General features: G+C 41.1%; 1 protein-coding gene across 1 annotated transcript in view; it reads left to right on the top strand.

Annotated features, from left to right (window-relative positions):
• The window catches only part of LOC110464057 (beta-glucuronidase-like), a 57,710-nt gene that overhangs the window by 6,321 nt on the left and 31,129 nt on the right, over positions 1–20,260 (top strand). The window contains exons 5-11 of the mRNA XM_021519075.1: positions 1,905–2,098; positions 2,400–2,546; positions 3,783–3,958; positions 8,254–8,403; positions 8,863–8,947; positions 9,639–9,815; positions 15,090–15,225. Coding sequence (XP_021374750.1) covers positions 1,905–2,098; positions 2,400–2,546; positions 3,783–3,958; positions 8,254–8,403; positions 8,863–8,947; positions 9,639–9,815; positions 15,090–15,225 — 1,065 coding nt within the window. The remainder of the gene's footprint in view (positions 1–1,904; positions 2,099–2,399; positions 2,547–3,782; positions 3,959–8,253; positions 8,404–8,862; positions 8,948–9,638; positions 9,816–15,089; positions 15,226–20,260) is intronic.

Genomic DNA, 20,260 nt, shown 5'->3' with positions numbered 1-20,260 from the left:
TAAGCGACTTCTTCTCTGACACTAAGAGATGGATATCAACCATATATGACTGTAAGCATCCCTAGGTAGTGCAGATTCAAAAATGCACAAATGGTGGGGCTGACCCCCCAGGGGGCTGATGGGCAAGCCAAAAGGGGTCAATTTGGCTATATTGCTACAAACGACTTCTTCTTTAGAACTATGCACTTCATAACAATCATATATTTGATCGGAGGCATTCCTGGGAGGCGGGGATTCAAAATTGTACAAATATTGGGGCTGACCCCTTGGGCTAAGGGGTGGGACCAAAAAAAGTTTATTACTTGGAAATGGTTGAGATCCCCACCATATAACCTAAATACAATTGCTGAGTATAAAGAGAAGAATGCACATATGCTTCCAGGATGGCTGTAGGGTCTGGCCCCACCCTTGGAGACATAGTCCCTGGGTCATAACTTTGAAACAGTTGAGATCCCCACCCCAAAACTACATATGCAAATGCTGGGCATAAAGAGACAAGTGCAGTCATGATTTTAGAATAGATCCTGGGATCTTACCGAACCCCTAGGGACCTAGTTTCTGAGTCGCAGCTTGGAAACAGTTGAGATCCCCCCCCCCCCATAAACATACATAAAATTGCTTGGCATAAACAAATCAAATACAGATATGCTACAAGGATTGGACTTGGGGTCTGCCNAACTATATATACAAATTCTTAGCATAAAGAGACAAATGCAGTAATGATATTCGAATTGATCCTGGGGTCTGGCCACAACCCTCGGGATCTAGTTTATGAGTCACAGCTTGGAAACAGTTGGGATCCCTACCCTATAACCATATATACAATTGCTGATTATGAAGAGATGAATGCACATACACTTCCAGGATGGCCTTGGGGTCTGTCCCACCCTTGGAGACTTAACCCATGGGTCATAACTTCGAAATGGTTAAGATCCCCACCCCAAAACTATACATACAATTGTTGGGCATAAAGAGGCAAATGCAGTTAGATATAAGAATTGATCTTGGGGTTTGGCCACAACCCTAGGGACCTAGTTTCTGAATGACAGATTGGAAACAGTTGAGATTCCCACCCTATAATCATACATAAAACTGCGGGGCATGACAAAGCTAATACAGATATGCTACAAGAATTGGCTTTGGGGTCTGGCATATTCCCTTGTATCTCATTTGGAGAATATTTTGCCATGAGCGATACATGAGCGATACAGGCCCTCTGGGCCTCTTGTTTCAGGATCAAGAAGTTATAAAATTCCTAAAATTTCAATGCTGATATACTTTATGTATCTATGAAGGTACCACATGAGTTCCTTATTCCAAAGTTTTTGTTCTATCAATTTCTTTAATACTGGTTAAGGGCCACAAGATCCCCATTTGACCCAGAGGGGGTGAAAGAATCTAAGTTTACTATGGGTGCTAAGTTTATCTTACTGGACTAGGTCCGAAAGAAAGATACATCTGTGGTATTGTGTACCTACCATTGTTCTTTACAGACAAGCCTTTGTTATAGTCACCATTATACCAGCTAATCGACACTCCAATTTGTCAGGATAAAATCCCAGTTCACAAAGGAAACCAGCACTCTTCTGTGTGTTTTTTTGGTAATGTGGCATTTATTTAAATACAGTTGATTAAAAAATTGAAGTGATATAAAATAGTGCTTTCCGTTTCACAATATATTTGAAAATTCTCTATTTTAGAGTTTTGCTGATGATTTTTCCAAATTTGGAATTTGGAACCAGTGTCCTTTTCCCAGAATGCCCTGATTATTCCTTGTAATTCTGTAACAAGGATACCTCCATTCCTCCTAGGTGGCGCTGTAAGTTTATCACAATTTTTTATTGTTGCTGAGACTACAGGTCAGTTGTAACCTTGACCCCACATTGACCTTTCCTTTGTGACAGGTTTGGTGAAATATACAGTGAGCACTAGTGGTCAGCCAGGCAATGTCCAGCTGGCTGTAGAGATCATTGACCGTGATGGGCGGGTAGTGGGCCATAGTAACCAGTTTCAGGACACCATTACAGTGGGCGATGGTCACTTTTGGTGGCCGTACACGATGAACAGCTCGTCCCCAGGGTACCTCTACACATTCGAGGTCAGTTTTTTTTAAAATGTGAAAACAAACATCCACTAATACTTGCTGATTGACAAAACTGAAAAATTGAGTAAAATATTGAAAACACACTTCACTATGGTGATGTGTATGACCTTAAACTTGTTACATACTTGAGTTTGAAACTAATATAGACTTTCAAATGATCTTAACCAATATGTTTTAAGTGACCTTAACCTTTATGCTTTCAATGAAATTTCCTGACACATATGATTATGAGCTTGATTGAACTGATGATGTTGACCTTGGTATTTAAGACTGAATACTGATGTTGGTGTTTCAGATGAACTTGACATTATTGAGCAGTGGGGTGTCTGATGTGTACCGGCAGCAGTTCGGTATCCGCGAGGTCAAGGTCACAGATAAACAGCTGTTGATCAACGATCGACCATTTTACTGCCATGGTGTGGCCAAACATGAAGACTCTGATGTAAGGAAGCCAGGCTTTAGGCCACATACAGCAGGTCATTGTCACACACCTACCATGTGTGGCTTGTTACGTATTGTCTTCAAAATGCTGATTGTTCGGTGTACTTCTATGTTTGGGAATACATATGTAATGAAAAAAGCAGAAAATAAGTGTCAAGAATTTGACAAGATTTCTGCTCGTTAACATCCAGGCCATTACCCTCTTTGTCTGTGGTCAAAGGCTGTAGCAAGTCTATACAATTGTATTACCATATTTGACTGCAAAAAGACACCTCCCTAGTTACAAAAGATAGACCAGAAGTTTTGAGGGGGCAGCATTCCTGCTGATTAAAAGCATTCTTATTAGGAAATGAAGTCTGCCCCCTTGGACACACACCCCTGACACCTTGGACACCCACCCCTGACACCTTGAGCACCCGTCCCTGACACCTTGGATACCCACCCTGACACCTTGAACACCCACTCCTGACACCTTGGACACCTGCCCCTGACACCTTGGGCACCCACCCCTGACACCTTGGACACCCAACCATGACACCCTTGACACCCAACCCTGACACCTTGGACACCTGCCCCTGACACCTTGGACACCCACCCCTGACACCTTGGACACCCACCCCTGACACCTTGGGCACCCGTCCCTGACACCTTGGACACCCATTCCTTACCCCTTGGACCCCTGCCCCTGACACCTTGGACACCCACCCCTGACACCTTGGACACCCAACCATGACCCCCTTGACACCCAACCCTGACACCTTGGACACCTGCCCTTGACCCCTTGGACACCCACCCCTGACACCTTGGGCACCCGTCCCTGACACCTTGGACACCCATTCCTTACACCTTGGACACCTGCCCCTGACACCTTGGACACCAGCCAACATTAAACCACATTAAAAGACTTGTTGACATATCCTGTACTTTCAATAACATCTTGTTAAGGGAATGGGAGCATTTAACCTGTTGACAAATATGGTACTATTAAATTGAGTGAGATGTGTGAAATTTTAAAAATGAAATGTAAAATAAATGATATCATATTCATTTTTGAATTTTTAATATGGCAATAAATGCCAAATATTTTGTTTTTCAACTTTGTAATATTGAAAGTCAGCAATTTGTAAATTGGTATTTTCCCACAGAATTATATAAAAGAAGCACAGCTGTATGCAGTGTGTTTTAATTTGTTGCCGTAAAAACCTCATTGACTCAAACAAGCCGACTGTCATTACAGATAAGAGGGAAGGGGTTGGATTTCGCTCTTATTGCCAAGGACTTCAACCTGCTGAAGTGGTTAGGGGCAAACTGTTTCCGTACCTCACACTATCCGTACGCAGAGGAAATCATGGACATGGCTGACCAACAGGGCATCGTAGTCATCAACGAGAGTCCAGGCGTCGGAATCAGAAAGTAAGACTCACTGCAGAAATGGTCACATCAAAGTAAGAGGTAGTATACGGGGAACAATGGTGTCTGTCCTGTGTCTGTCTGTCTGGGGATACAAAGTAGAGGTAGTATACTGGGAACAATGGGGTCTGTCCTGTGTCTGTCTGTCTGGGGATATACAGTAGAGGTAGTATACCAGGAACAAAGGTGTCTGTCCTGTGTCTGTCTGGGGATATAAAGTAGAGGTATTATACTGGGAACAAAGGTGTCTGTCCTGTGTCTGTCTGTCTGGGGAAATAAAGTAGAGGTAGTATACTGGGAACAAAGGTGTCTGTCCTGTGTCTGTCTGTCTGGTGATATAAAGTAGAGGTAGTATACCAGGAACAAAGGTGTCTGTCCTGTGACTGTCTGTCTAGGGATACAAAATAGAGGTAGTATACTGGGCACAATGGTGTCTGTCCTGTGTCTGTCTGTATGGGGATACAAAATAGAGGTAGTATACCAGGAACAAAGGTGTCTGTCCTGTGTCTGTCTGTCTGGGGATATAAAGTAGAGGTAGTATACTGGGAACAAGGGTGTCTGTCCTGTGTCTCTCTGTCTGGGGATATAAAATAGAGGTAGTATACCAGGAACAAAGGTATCTGTCCTGTGTCTGTCTGTCTGGGGATATAAAATAGAGGTAGTATACCAGGAACAATGGTGTCTGTCCTGTGTCTGTCTGTCTGGGGATATAAAATAGAGGTAGTATACCAGGAACAAAGGTGTCTGTCCTGTGTCTGTCTGTCTGGGGATATAAAGTAGAGGTAGTATACCAGGAACAATGGTGTCTGTCCTGTGTCTGTCTGTCTGGGGATACAAAATAGAGGTAGTATACCAGGAACAAAGGTGTCTGTCCTGTGTCTGTCTGTCTGGGGATATAAAGTAGAGGTAGTATACCAGGAACAATGGTGTCTGTCCTGTGTCTGTCTGTCTGGGGATATACAGTAGAGGTAGTATACCAGGAACAATGGTGTCTGTCCTGTGTCTGTCTGTCTGGGGATACAAAATAGAGGTAGTATACCAGGAACAAAGGTGTCTGTCCTGTGTCTGTCTGTCTGGGGATATAAAGTAGAGGTAGTATACCAGGAACAATGGTGTCTGTCCTGTGTCTGTCTGTCTGGGGATACAAAATAGAGGTAGTATACCAGGAACAAAGGTGTCTGTCCTGTGTCTGTCTGTCTGGGGATATAAAGTAGAGGTAGTATACCAGGAACAATGGTGTCTGTCCTGTGTCTGTCTGTCTGGGGATATACAGTAGAGGTAGTATACCAGGAACAATGGTGTCTGTCCTGTGTCTGTCTGTCTGGGGATACAAAATAGAGGTAGTATACCAGGAACAAAGGTGTCTGTCCTGTGTCTGTCTGTCTGGGGATATAAAGTAGAGGTAGTATACCAGGAACAATGGTGTCTGTCCTGTGTCTGTCTGTCTGGGGATACAAAATAGAGGTAGTATACCAGGAACAAAGGTGTCTGTCCTGTGTCTGTCTGTCTGGGGATATAAAGTAGAGGTAGTATACCAGGAACAATGGTGTCTGTCCTGTGTCTGTCTGTCTGGGGATACAAAATAGAGGTAGTATACCAGGAACAAAGGTGTCTGTCCTGTGTCTGTCTGTCTGGGGATATAAAGTAGAGGTAGTATACCAGGAACAATGGTGTCTGTCCTGTGTCTGTCTGTCTGGGGATATACAGTAGAGGTAGTATACCAGGAACAATGGTGTCTGTCCTGTGTCTGTCTGTCTGGGGATACAAAATAGAGGTAGTATACCAGGAACAAAGGTGTCTGTCCTGTGTCTGTCTGTCTGGGGATATAAAGTAGAGGTAGTATACCAGGAACAATGGTGTCTGTCCTGTGTCTGTCTGTCTGGGGATACAAAATAGAGGTAGTATACCAGGAACAAAGGTGTCTGTCCTGTGTCTGTCTGTCTGGGGATATAAAGTAGAGGTAGTATACCAGGAACAATGGTGTCTGTCCTGTGTCTGTCTGTCTGGGGATATACAGTAGAGGTAGTATACCAGGAACAATGGTGTCTGTCCTGTGTCTGTCTGTCTGGGGATACAAAATAGAGGTAGTATACCAGGAACAAAGGTGTCTGTCCTGTGTCTGTCTGTCTGGGGATATAAAGTAGAGGTAGTATACCAGGAACAATGGTGTCTGTCCTGTGTCTGTCTGTCTGGGGATATACAGTAGAGGTAGTATACCAGGAACAATGGTGTCTGTCCTGTGTCTCTCTGTCTGGGGATACAAAATAGAGGTAGTATACCAGGAACAAAGGTGTCTGTCCTGTGTCTGTCTGTCTGGGGATATAAAGTAGAGGTAGTATACCAGGAACAATGGTGTCTGTCCTGTGTCTGTCTGTCTGGGGATATACAGTAGAGGTAGTATACCAGGAACAATGGTGTCTGTCCTGTGTCTCTCTGTCTGGGGATACAAAATAGAGGTAGTATACCAGGAACAAAGGTGTCTGTCCTGTGTCTGTCTGTCTGGGGATATAAAGTAGAGGTAGTATACCAGGAACAATGGTGTCTGTCCTGTGTCTGTCTGTCTGGGGATATAAAGTAGAGGTAGTATACCAGGAACAAAGGTGTCTGTCCTGTGTCTGTCTGTCTGGGGATATACAGTAGAGGTAGTATACCAGGACCAATGGTGTCTGTCCTGTGTCTGTCTGTCTGGGGATACAAAATAGAGGTAGTATACCAGGAACAAAGGTGTCTGTCCTGTGACTGTCTGTCTGGGGTTATGAAAAAGAGGTAGTATACTTGGAACAATGGTGTCTGTTCTGTGTCTGCCTGTCTGTCTGGGGATTTTTAATAGCGGTAGTATACTTGAAATAGTGGTGTCTGTCCTGTGTCTCTCTGTCTCATCTGCATCTAAACTGTTCAGTGAATTCAAACTTCTTTTCTGATTTGTCAATATAGAAGTGATATCACTTTCAATATGTGACAGAGTGTTAAAGATAGCATTAAATCAAATTGCTGGAATCTAATATTTCACTGGCTGTATCTACTCTACAGGGCCAACAACTTAAATCTAATATTTCACTGGCAAAACTGTAATATAATAATTGTAAACATACTGTATGTATCTACTCTACAGGGCCAACAACTTAAATCTAATATTTCACTGGCTGTATCTACTCTACAGGGCCAACAACTTAAATCTAATATTTCACTGGCTGTATCTACTCTACAGGGCCAACAACTTAAATCTAATATTTCACTGGCTGTATCTACTCTACAGGGCCAACAACTTAAATCTAATATTTCACTGGCTGTATCTACTCTACAGGGCCAACAACTTAAATCTAATATTTCACTGGCTGTATCTACTCTACAGGGCCAACAACTTAAATCTAATATTTCACTGGCTGTATCTACTCTACAGGGCCAACAACTTAAATCTAATATTTCACTGGCTGTATCTACTCTACAGGGCCAACAACTTAAATCTAATATTTCACTGGCTGTATCTACTCTACAGGGCCAACAACTTAAATCTAATATTTCACTGGCTGTATCTACTCTACAGGGCCAACAACTTAAATCTAATATTTCACTGGCTGTATCTACTCTACAGGGCCAACAACTTAAATCTAATATTTCACTGGCTGTATCTACTCTACAGGGCCAACAACTTAAATCTAATATTTCACTGGCTGTATCTACTCTACAGGGCCAACAACTTAAATCTAATATTTCACTGGCTGTATCTACTCTACAGGGCCAACAACTTAAATCTAATATTTCACTGGCTGTATCTACTCTACAGGGCCAACAACTTAAATCTAATATTTCACTGGCTGTATCTACTCTACAGGGCCAACAACTTAAATCTAATATTTCACTGGCTGTATCTACTCTACAGGGCCAACAACTTAAATCTAATATTTCACTGGCTGTATCTACTCTACAGGGCCAACAACTTAAATCTAATATTTCACTGGCTGTATCTACTCTACAGGGCCAACAACTTAAATCTAATATTTCACTGGCTGTATCTACTCTACAGGGCCAACAACTTAAATCTAATATTTCACTGGCTGTATCTACTCTACAGGGCCAACAACTTAAATCTAATATTTCACTGGCTGTATCTACTCTACAGGGCCAACAACTTAAATCTAATATTTCACTGGCTGTATCTACTCTACAGGGCCAACAACTTAAATCTAATATTTCACTGGCTGTATCTACTCTACAGGGCCAACAACTTAAATCTAATATTTCACTGGCAAAACTGTAATATAATAACTGTAAACATACTGTATGTATCTACTCTACAGGGCCAACAACTTTGGCAATTTGTCCTTGGCCCATCATCTCAAGGTCATGGATGAGATGTACAGGCGTGACAAAAACAGACCAGCGGTCATCTTGTGGTCAGTAGCCAACGAACCGGACACCACACATGACAATTCTATCTACTACTTTAAGTGAGTAAAATGTTTAATGGGCAGATACATGGAAAGGTAAGTAAATGAAATCTTTGCCTGCCATCTGTAGCCATTGACAACCAGTGACTAGGTAGTTTGGTTGGTGTCCATCAAGAGTTCAGAGGTGTCAGGATTAAATCTTTGTCCACTGTACCTGAACTTCCCTGTTCTATATACATTTAAATTTATCCAATGACCAGATCATAATGCTAAAGTGAAGTGATATTCAACAGACACTGTTGAAATAATGCTTACTACAACGGTGATGCAAAGATGTATGGAGAGTGTGTTTCCTATGTATAACACACAAGCTTTACTAATTACTTATTAGTATTATTTCATCATCAAACTTTTGCCAGTTCTACATTAAACTTATTGTACATTGATATTGATCTTCACATTTTTTCCTACGTCAAGAAAATACTGTCAATACTTATAATACTTATCTCCCCTTTACAGAACTCTCCTTTCCCATGTGAGATTTATTGACAGTACAAGACCTGTCACTTTTGTAGCCAACTCAGACTTCAGCTCAGAGAAAGTGGTAGGTCAATTTTCATTTCATGTAACTTACAAAAACACCTGTACATGTCTTGACAATATATATTGTGAATTCATTGCAAATTGGCATGAGCGCAGTAATAAATATTTTATTGTTGTGTAGTGGAACTGGACTGGGTCAAAGTAGCTGAGTTAGTAGAGCGTCTGTCTAACATTTCAATGTTTTGAATCCTAGTCTCACCTCACAATTCATTTCCTGTTAAAGTTATGCTTTGAGACATTGACCTTTGACTTGTAAAGGCAGATGTTAGTTGACCTTTGGCTTATAAAGATCCGGTACATTAAATTTGACTTTAACAGACCTATAGCACACTGAAACTTTGACCTTTACATATTAAACACACTTAACCTTTGACCTATACAGTTTTAGAGCAGTTGATCCTTGACCTCTACATAACCTTTTACCCATGCAGGCATATTAACCTTTTACCCATACAGGCCTATTAACCTTTTACCCATATAGGCCTATTACACTTCACTTTTTTGACTTATAAAGATCCAGTTCACTTAAACTTGATCTGTACAGTTGACCTTTGACAATACATATTATGTCTCAAGAGGCACAATACACATCTCTCCTTTGACCTGTATAGACAGAGTAAACTTTGATCTGTGTAAACCTATAGTACACTTGTACCTTAAATTGTCACCTTTGTTTTGACCTTTAACCTCAGGCCCAGTACACAGACATCATCTGTCTGAACCATTACAATGCCTGGTACCAGGACTGCTCTCACACAGAGCTCATACAGCGACAGCTGACCTATGACCTCCGTCAGTGGTACGCCAAATTTCGTAAACCAATCATGATAACTGAGTATGGGGCTGATACCATTGAAGGCTTTCACCAGGTAAGTACCATCTTGATACTCTCACAAACGAAGTTTGGGGAGGGCTGTTGGTATACCACAATCACACTGTCAGTCTCGGTAATCACTTTGGTCGTCAGTCTGTAGAAACTTCGGTTGTCTGTCTGTTGACACTTTAGTTGTCTGTCTATAGACACTTTGATTGTCAGTCTGTAGACACTTTGGTTGTCCGTCTGTAGAAACTTTGGTTGTCATTCTGTAGACACTTCGGTTGTCTGTCTGTAGACAGTTTGGTTGTCTGTCTGTAGAAACTTTGGTTGTCTGTCTGTAGACAATTTGGTTGTCTGTCTGTAGACACTTCAGTTGTCTGTCTGTTGACACTTTAGTTGTCTGTCTATAGACACTTTGATTGTCAGTCTGTAGACACTTTGGTTGTCCGTCTGTAGAAACTTTGGTTGTCATTCTGTAGACACTTCGGTTGTCTGTCTGTAGACAGTTTGGTTGTCTGTCTGTAGAAACTTTGGTTGTCAGTCTGTAGAAACTTTGGTTGCCTATCTGTAGACACTTTGGTTGTCCATCTGTTGACACTTTGGTTGTCTGTCTGTTGACACTTTAGTTGTCTGTCTGTAGACAATTTGGTTGTCTGTCTGTAGACACTTTGATTGTCAGTCTGTAGACACTTTGATTGTCAGTCTGTAGACACTTTGGTTGTCCGTCTGTAGAAACTTTGGTTGTCATTCTGTAGACACTTCGGTTGTCTGTCTGTAGAGAGTTTGGTTGTCTGTCTGTAGAAACTTTGGTTGTCTGTCTGTAGACACTTAGGTTGTCCATCTATAGACACTTAGGTTGTCAGTCTGTTGACACTTTGGTTGTCCATCTGTAGACACTTCGGTTGTCTGTCTGTATAGAGTTTGGTTGTCTGTCTGTAGAAACTTTGGTTGTCTGTCTGCAGACACTTAGGTTGTCCATCTGTAAACACTTAGGTTGTCCATCTGTAAACACTTAGGTTGTCCATCTGTAAACACTTAGGTTGTCCATCTGTAAACACTTAGGTTGTCCATCTGTAGACACTTTGGTTGTCCGTCTGTAGACACTTAGGTTGTCAGTCTGTAGACAATTTGGTTGTCCATCTGTAGACACTTTGGTTATCCATCTGTAGACACTTACATTGTCCATCTGTAGACACTTAAGTTGTCAGTCTGTAGACATTTAGGTTGTCAGTCTGTAGACATTTAGGTTGTCCATCTGAAGACATTTAGGTTGTCCATCTGTTAACACTTAGGTTGTCCATCTGTAGACACTTAGGATGTCCATCTGTAGACACTTAGGTTGTCCATCTGTAGACACTTAGGCTGTCCATCTGTAGACACTTAGGTTGTCCATCTGTAAACACTTAGGTTGTCCATCTGTTGACACTTTAGTTGTCCGTCTGTAGATACTTTGGTTGTCCATCTGTAGACACTTTGGTTGTCCATCTATAGACACTTAAGTTGTCAGTCTGTAGACATTTAGGTTGTCAGTCTGGCGACATTTAGGTTGTCAGTCTGTTGACACTTAGGTTGTCCAGCTGTAGACACTTAGGTTGTCCATCTGTAGACACTTTGGTTGTCCGTCTGTAGACACTTAGGTTGTCAGTCTGTAGACACTTTGGTTGTCCATCTGTAGACACTTTTGTTGTCCATCTGTAGACACTTAAGTTGTCAGTCTGTAGACATTTAGGTTGTCAGTCTGTTTCCGTCTGTTGACACTTTGGTTGTCCATCTGTAGACACTTAGGTTGTCCATCTCTAGACACTTTGGTTGTCCATCTATAGACACTTAAGTTGTCAGTCTGTAGACATTTAGGTTGTCAGTCTGTTTCCGTCTGTTGACACTTTGGTTGTCCATCTGTAGAAACTTAGGTTGTCAGTCTGTAGACATTTAGGTTGTCCATCTGAAGACATTTAGGTTGTCCATCTGTTGACACTTAGGGTGTCCATCTGTAGACAGTTAGGATGTCCATCTGTAGACACTTAGGTTGTCCATCTGTAAACACTTAGGTTGTCCATCTGTTGACACTTTAGTTGTCCGTCTGTAGATACTTTGGTTGTCCATCTGTAGACACTTTGGTTGTCCATCTATAGACACTTAAGTTGTCAGTCTGTAGACATTTAGGTTGTCAGTCTGTTGACACTTAGGTTGTCCAGCTGTAGACACTTAGGTTGTCCATCTGTAGACACTTTGGTTGTCCAGCTGTAGACACTTTGGTTGTCTGTCTGTAGACACTTAGGTTGTCTGTCTGTAGACACTTTGGTTGTCAGTCTGTAGAAATTTAGGTTGTCCATCTGTAGACACTTACGTTGTCCGTCTTTAGACACTTTGGTTGTCAGTCTGTAGACATTTAGGTTGTCAGTCTGTAGACATTTAGGTTGTCCATCTGAAGACATTTAGGTTGTCCATCTGTTGACACTTAGGTTGTTCATCTGTAGACACTTAAGTTGTCAGTCTGTAGACATTTAGGTTGTCAGTCTGTTGACACTTTGCATTTAGGTTGTCAGTCTGTTGACACTTAGGTTGTCCATCTGTAGACACTGGTTGTCCATCTGTAGAAACTTTTGTTGTCCGTCTGTAGACAATTTGGTTGTCTGTCTGGAGACACTTAGGTTGTCTGTCTGTAGACACTTTGGTTGTCAGTCTGTAGAAATTTAGGTTGTCCATCTGTAGACACTTACGTTGTCCATCTGTAGACCCTTACGTTGTCCATCTGTAGACACTTAAGTTGTCAGTCTGTAGACATTTAGGTTGTCAGTCTGGCGACATTTAGGTTGTCAGTCTGTTGACACTTAGGTTGTCCATCTGTAAACACTTAGGTTGTCCATCTGTTGACACTTTAGTTGTCCGTCTGTAGATACTTTGGTTGTCCATCTGTAGACACTTTGGTTGTCCATCTATAGACACTTAAGTTGTCAGTCTGTAGACATTTAGGTTGTCAGTCTGGCGACATTTAGGTTGTCAGTCTGTTGACACTTAGGTCGTCCATCTGTAAACACTTAGGTTGTCCATCTGTTGACACTTTAGTTGTCCGTCTGTAGATACTTTGGTTGTCCATCTGTAGACACTTTGGTTGTCCATCTATAGACACTTAAGTTGTCAGTCTGTAGACATTTAGGTTGTCAGTCTGGCGACATTTAGGTTGTCAGTCTGTTGACACTTAGGTTGTCCATCTGTAAACACTTAGGTTGTCCATCTGTTGACACTTTAGTTGTCCGTCTGTAGATACTTTGGTTGTCCATCTGTAGACACTTTGGTTGTCTGTCTGTAGATACTTAGGTTGTCCATCTGTAGAAACTTTTGTTGTCCGTCTGTAGACAATTTGGTTGTCTGTCTGGAGACACTTAGGTTGTCTGTCTGTAGACACTTTGGTTGTCAGTCTGTAGACACTTTGGTTGTCTGTCTGTAGACACTTAGGTTGTCCATCTGTAGAAACTTTTGTTGTCCGTCTGTAGACAATTTGGTTGTCTGTCTGTAGACACTTAGGTTGTCTGTCTGTAGACACTTTGGTTGTCAGTCTGTAGACATTTAGGTTGTCCATCTGTAGACACTTACGTTGTCCGTCTGTAGACACTTTGGTTGTCAGTCTGTAGACATTTAGGTTGTCCATCTGTTGACACTTAGGTTGTTCATCTGTAGACACTTAAGTTGTCAGTCTGTAGACATTTAGGTTGTCAGTCTGTAGACACTTAAGTTGTCCATCTGTAGACATTTAGGTGTTCAGTCTGTAGACACTTAAGTTGTCAGTCTGTAGACATTTAGGTTGTCAGTCTGTAGACCTTTAGGTTGTCAGTCTGTTGACACTGTGGTTGTCCATCTGTAGACCCTTAAGTTGTCAGTGGGTATTTAGGTTGTCAGTCTGCAGACACTTAAGTTGTCCAACTGTAGACACTTAAGCTGTCAGTGTGTATTTAGGTTGTCAGTCTGCAGACACTTAAGTTGTCAGTATGTAGACATTTAGGTTATCAGTCTGTTGACACTTTGGTTGTCCATCTGTAGACACTTTGGTTGTCCGTCTGTAGAAACTTTTGTTGTCCATCTGTAGACACTTAAGTTGTCAGTGTGTATTTAGGTTGTCAGTCTGTTGACACTTTGGTTGTCCATCTGTAGAAACTTTTGTTGTTTGTCTGTAGACACTTAGGTTGTCGGTCTGTGAATTGTGAGCTCTCCGACTACTTAGGTTGTCCGTCTGTGAAGTGTGAGCTCTCCGACTCCCTGTGAATCGTGAGCTTTCTGACTCCCTGTGAATTGTGAGCTCTCCCCCTCCGTGTGAATTGTGAGCTCTCCGACTACTTAGGTTGTCCGTCTGTAGAAACTTTTGTTGTCTGTCTGTAGACACTTAGGTTGTCCGTCTGTGAATTGTGAGCTCTCCGACTCCCTGTGAATTGTGAGCTCTCCGACTCCCTGTGAATCGTGAGCTCTCTGACTCCCTGTGAATTGTGAGCTCTCCGACTCCCTGTGAATTGTGAGCTCTCTGATTCCCTGTGAATCGTGAGCTCTCTGACTCCCTGTGAATTTTGAGCTCTCTGATTCCCTGTGAATCGTGAGCTCTCTGACTCCCTGTGAATTGTGAGCTCTCCGACTCCCTGTGAATTGTGATGGTAACAGTTTCTCAGCTCGTTCAATGCTACATATTACTTAATTCACTAGAATATCTTGAAGTCTGTTTTAAATTTGCTTTCAGTTGGGACCTATATAGCTTGCTAACTGTGTTCATAGTCTACATATCTGTTATTTCAGGATCCGTCTATCATGTTCATAGCCTGCATATCTGTTATTTCAGGATCCGTCTATTGTGTTCATAGTTCTGTATCTGTTATTTCAGGATCCGTCTATCGTGTTCATAATTCTGTATCTGTTATTACAGGATCCGTCTATCGTGTTCAGAATTCTGTATCTGTTATTTCAGGATCCTTCTATCATGTTCATAACTCTGTATCTGTTATTTCATGATCCGTCTATCATGATCATAGTTCTGTATCGGTTATTACAGGATCCGTCTATCCTGTTCATAATTCTGTATCTCTTATTTCAGGATCCGTTTATCATGTTCATAGTTCTGTATCTGTTATTACAGGATCCGTCTATCGTGTTCATAATTCTGTATCTGTTATTTCAGGATCTGTCTATCATGTTCATAGTTCTGTATCTGTTATTACAGGATCCGTCTATCGTGTTCATAGTTCTGTACCTGTTATTTCAGGATCCGTCTATCATGTTCATAATTCTGTATCTGTTATTACAGGATCTGTCTATCATGTTCATAGTTCTGTATCTGTTATTTCAGGATCCGTCTATCGTGTTCACGGAGGAGTTCCAGGTCGAGTTCATGACAGAATACCACAAAACTTTTGACAATCTACGACATGAGTTCCTAGTCGGAGAAATGGTGTGGAACTTTGCAGATTTTATGACAGCACAAGGTAATGCACCCTTATAGACCACACATCCGTATTGTCTGTTCCAAGTCATTTCTGCCACTCAGGGAGGGGTAACATTAGCTATCAGAACTAACCGTTTTGAGTAGATTTTGATTTATTCAGTTGGAAGTAATAAGCATGGGATTGCAGTTCAGTGGTATGAACATTAACATTATGACGTCTCATACCTAGGGCCTGAGGAGGGGTGGGGCACAAAAGGGTCAAATTGGAAAAAATGCACAATCTTTTTCTTAGACCCTGTATGCTAGAATCAAAAAGGCCACTTATTCAAACCCTGAATATGGCAAGGATGAGGGCTATCAAATTGTTCAAATGAATGAACTTCACAAATATTTCAGGTTACAGGGGTCAAATATCTTAAACAATTTTAAACAAAATCTTCTGAATAACCAAAAGGCCCTGGATGTTGATATTTTGCCTTTGGAATGTTGGGATGAAGGGCTACCAAGTTGTTTAAATAAATTACCTTGACCTACTTTCAAGGTCACAGGGGTAAAATTATTAAAAAACTGTAACAACTTCTACTCAATAACCAAAACTGCAAGGGTGACGATATTTGGCCAATAACATGCTTGACTGAAGGGCTAAAAAGTTTGTTCAGAATGTTAAACAAGAGGCCTAGAGGGCCTGTACCGCTCACCTGGATCTTTATGCCCTGCATTGGGATATATAGCTATGGGTTTAGGATCTCAACCATTTCAAAGTCATTGCCCAGAAATTAAGTCGCTAGAACAACACAATTGTCAGTACTAATATCATAAATGTGTTCGTCTCTTCACTCTCTTGATGCCCAGCAATGGTATATATGGTTATCGGGTGGGGATCTCAACCGTTTCAAAGTTATGACCTAATCATTCAGTCCTTTGAGGTGGAACCAGACCCCAGGGTCAATTATTTAATATGACTGTCTTTATAATAATAATAATTTGAGGTTCTTATAAACCGCTTGATCACAACCTAGTTCATAGGTCATCTCAAAGCGGTTCACAAATTATTATCCGTGGTTATAGAGCCTTTGCAACTAGCTAATATCTTTCTCAACTCCCTAGGGAGCATACAGCCAGTGCTGCCATTTCGGCGCTCACAGCTAGCATTCTACAATTCTAGCACTGCCCAACCCCGTACTCATTTACAGCTGAGTAGACTGGAATAAGCGGAGTGAATTATCTTGCTCAAAGATACAAAACAGTGCCGTGCCGTGACTTGAACCTGCAACCCTTCGGTCACGAGCCCAGCGTCCTGCCACTAGAGAACTGTGCCTTTCTCTCTTTATGCCTATCATATTTATATATGGTTTTTGGGGGGATCTCAACCATATCAAAGTTGTTGCCCGATTAGTATTGACCCTAGGGGTGGGGCCAGACCCAAGGGTCAATACTAATATCATGATTGAGTTCATCTCTTTATGCCCAGCAATGGTGTACATGGTTATGGGGTGGAGATCTCAACCTTTTAAAAGTTATAGCTCAGGAATTAAGTTCCTAAGGGTGGGGCCAGACACCAGCGTCAATTCTTATATCATAGTTATGTTTGTCTGTTGATGCCCAGCAATGGTATGTATGGTTACACTGATTTTTTTTGCTCAGTTTTACTGCCGAACAGTGCCTTTATCTCTACAGGCTGTTTCCCCTAGCTAAAAAGTGTCTTATTTTCCCAAAATGATCAACGAATGAGGAATTTATTCCCAATTTCAACACAAATTATGCTATATATTCCCAATTCATAGAAAAACAGTCTGTTGAAAAATTTAGGTAACAAAAACACTGGGTTATGGGGTGGGGATCTCAACTGTTTCAAAGTTATGGCTCAGAAATCAAGTCCCTAGGGGTGTGCCAGACCCCAGGGTCAATTGTCATATCATGATTGTGTTTCTCTCTTTATGTTCAGCAATTGTTTCCATGGTTATAGAGTGGGAATCTCGATAATACCTAAGTTAAAAATTCTTTTTGGCCCCGCCCCTCACATACAGGGGTCAGCCCGTCAACTTGTACAATTTTGAATCTTCAACCACTGAAAAATGCTCCAAACCAAGTATGGTTGATATCCATCACTCTGTTCCAGAGAAGAAGTTGCTTTAAGGAATATGGCAAAATTACCCCTTTTTGCCCCTTCCCCCCTCAGCCCCCAGGGGAGCCACACACTCTGTTTATGCAAAAAGTGAATTCCTCTTGCCCATGGATGTTCTAGACTAAGTTTTGTTTAAATCCCTCCATTCATTCAGAGTTAGAATTTTAAATGATTAACCTAAAGAAAGGGTCAACGCCTATAGAGATTTAACATTAGCGTCAGCCCCCACTTGGAATTTCAAAACAAGATAAATCCAAAAAGGTATGGGTATAGGAAGCTTAAATCAGGAACAGTTAGTTTCAGAATTCATTTTATGATAAATGGGACCCCATTGACTTACACCTGTGTGAGTGTTACAGGTGCGGTAATACAATTCCTCCTAGAGCATAATTACTATAAAATTATATCATCATCGTGTGCAACGCATTTCAACTGTTATTTTGATACTGAATATTACGCTATTTCAATAAAGAATTGATCGTTTTATTTAAGATTTAAGCAGAAAAGTGTGTGAAATTTCATTTTTAGCTCACCTGGCCCTTCAGCCCAAGTGAGCTCATGCCGTGGTGCGGCGTCCGGCTGTCCGGCGTCAATATTTTACTTTAAACAACTTCTTCTTTATAACCAAAAGGCCTAGGGTACTGATATTGGGCATATAGCATGCTGGGATGAAGGGCTACCAAGTTTGTTCAAATGAATGACTTTGACCCACTTTCAAGGTCACAGGAGTCAAATGTCTTAAAATCTTCAAACAACCAGTTCTCAATAACCAAAAGGCCCAGGGTACTGATATTTGGCCTGAAGCATGCTGGGATGAAGGGCTACCAAGTTTGTCCAAATGAATGACCTTGACCAACTTTCAAGGTCACAGCGGTCAAATGTCTTAAATCTTCAAACAACTTGTTCTGAATAACAAAAAGGCCCAGAGTACTGATATTTTCCTGTAGCATGCTGGGATGAAGTACTGCCAAGTTTGCTCAAATGAATGACCTTGACCAACTTTCAAGGTCACAGCGGTCAAATGTCTTAAAATCTTCAAACAACTTCTTCTCAATAACCAAAAGGCCCAGTGTACTGATATTGGGCCTGTAGCATGCTTGGATAAAGGTCTACCAAGTTTGTTCAAATGAATGACCTTGACCCACTTTCAAGGTCACAGCGGTCAAATGTCTTAAAATCTTCAAACAACTTCTTCTCAATAACCAAAAGGCCCAGTGTACTGATATTGGGCCTGTAGCATGCTTGGATAAAGGTCTACCAAGTTTGTTCAAATGAATGACCTTGACCCACTTTCAAGGTCACAGCGGTCAAATGTCTTAAAATCTTCAAACAACTTCTTCTCAATAACCAAAAGGCCCAGTGTACTGATATTGGGCCTGTAGCATACTGGGATGAAGTGCTACGAAGTTTGTTCAAATGAATGACCTTGACCATCTTTCAAGGTCACAGGGGACAAATGTCTAAAAAATCCTCAAACCACTTCTTAATTTGTGTGTATTAGAGCTGTCACGATACACTTAACCCACGATTCGATACGTATCTCGATATTTGTACCGCGATTTGATTATTTCGATTTGATACATCTTTATTTTAAAATATAAACAAAATGAGATATATAAGCCGTCGATACACGGAAACCCGCAGTGTTTCCACACTTTTGATTTGAAGCTTGCCGTAGCATTACAAATTTTCATTTCCTTATGGCGGTCCGCCATTTTGTTATGAATGCTTTGTGAAAATTGCATCCTCGCAGCCGATTGGTTGAGGGTTTAGAGATCAGCCAATGAAATTGAACGTCTCACAGACGTTTTGGCTGAAGCGGCATACACTAATATTCAGACTTTGACGCATCGAAAATCCGGAAAAATATATTGTGAATCGAATCGAACATAAATAATCGCGGTACAAGTGTATCGCAGTGAATCGTGACACCTCTTGTGTGTGTATATGTTCGTGTTGTGTTTTTCGGAATGTAAGAAGTATGAAAGGTGTAATTTACGGTTCTATAGAAAAAGCGACATTGAATGCACACGATATGTAAAACAGTCATGGATGACAATATCAAGATTATGAGTATCAATTGTAGAGGTTTCAGAGATATCCAAAAGAGGAAAGGTTAATTACTTTAGTTACAGAAAAAAACACCTCTATATATTGTATGTATACAAGACACCCATTTTATAAAATCTGACGAGAAATTAATAAAATGTGAAGAACTGGGTTGGTTTTGTTTTGTTTAGTATTGTCCTATCAACAGCTATATGGTCATTTAAGGACGGCCTCCCCTGTGTGCATCATGCATGCGTGTAGTGTATGTGTGTGTGTTTTGGGAGGCTCCGATATGTTCGTGTTTGTCTCCTTGTGATAGCGTGGAACTGATGCCGAGTTTATAGTGCTTCCTCACGGAAATATACTGCCAAAGACACCCAGCAGGACACCCCATCCGGTCACATCATACTGACAACGGGCGAACCAGTCGTCCCACTCCTAAATTGCTGAGCGTTAAGTAGGAGTAGAAAAACATTTCTGGAAAGAAGTACTAACTGACTTATAAGAACTTGCTAGTAGAAATATATGATGAAGATAATATATGCCAACAACTAGGGTATAATGACAAAATAAAAATTGATAATAAACCAGCTTATTTCAAACAAGGTATTGTTTGTACACGACCTATTGAACATACGGGGTGAAATAATTAACTCTTACAAACACTTTTGTGAAAAATACGAGTTCCGTCCCCAAATAACTATGTTCTATGGTTTGCGCAATGCAATTACAGATCTATGTAATATGTAACACAAAACAGGCAGCGTACCACCATATTACCACATTGTCCAAGATACATCTAATTATAATAATTTGAGGTTCTTATATACCACTGCATCACAATCTAGTTTCTAGGTTGTCTCAAAGCGGTTCACAAATTATTATCGGTGGTTATATGGCC

The sequence above is a fragment of the Mizuhopecten yessoensis genome, unplaced genomic scaffold (assembly GCF_002113885.1).
Source record: "Mizuhopecten yessoensis strain PY_sf001 unplaced genomic scaffold, ASM211388v2 scaffold10953, whole genome shotgun sequence".
Lineage (NCBI taxonomy): Eukaryota > Metazoa > Mollusca > Bivalvia > Pectinida > Pectinidae > Mizuhopecten > Mizuhopecten yessoensis.
This window is presented reverse-complemented; position numbering and strand designations above follow the sequence as displayed.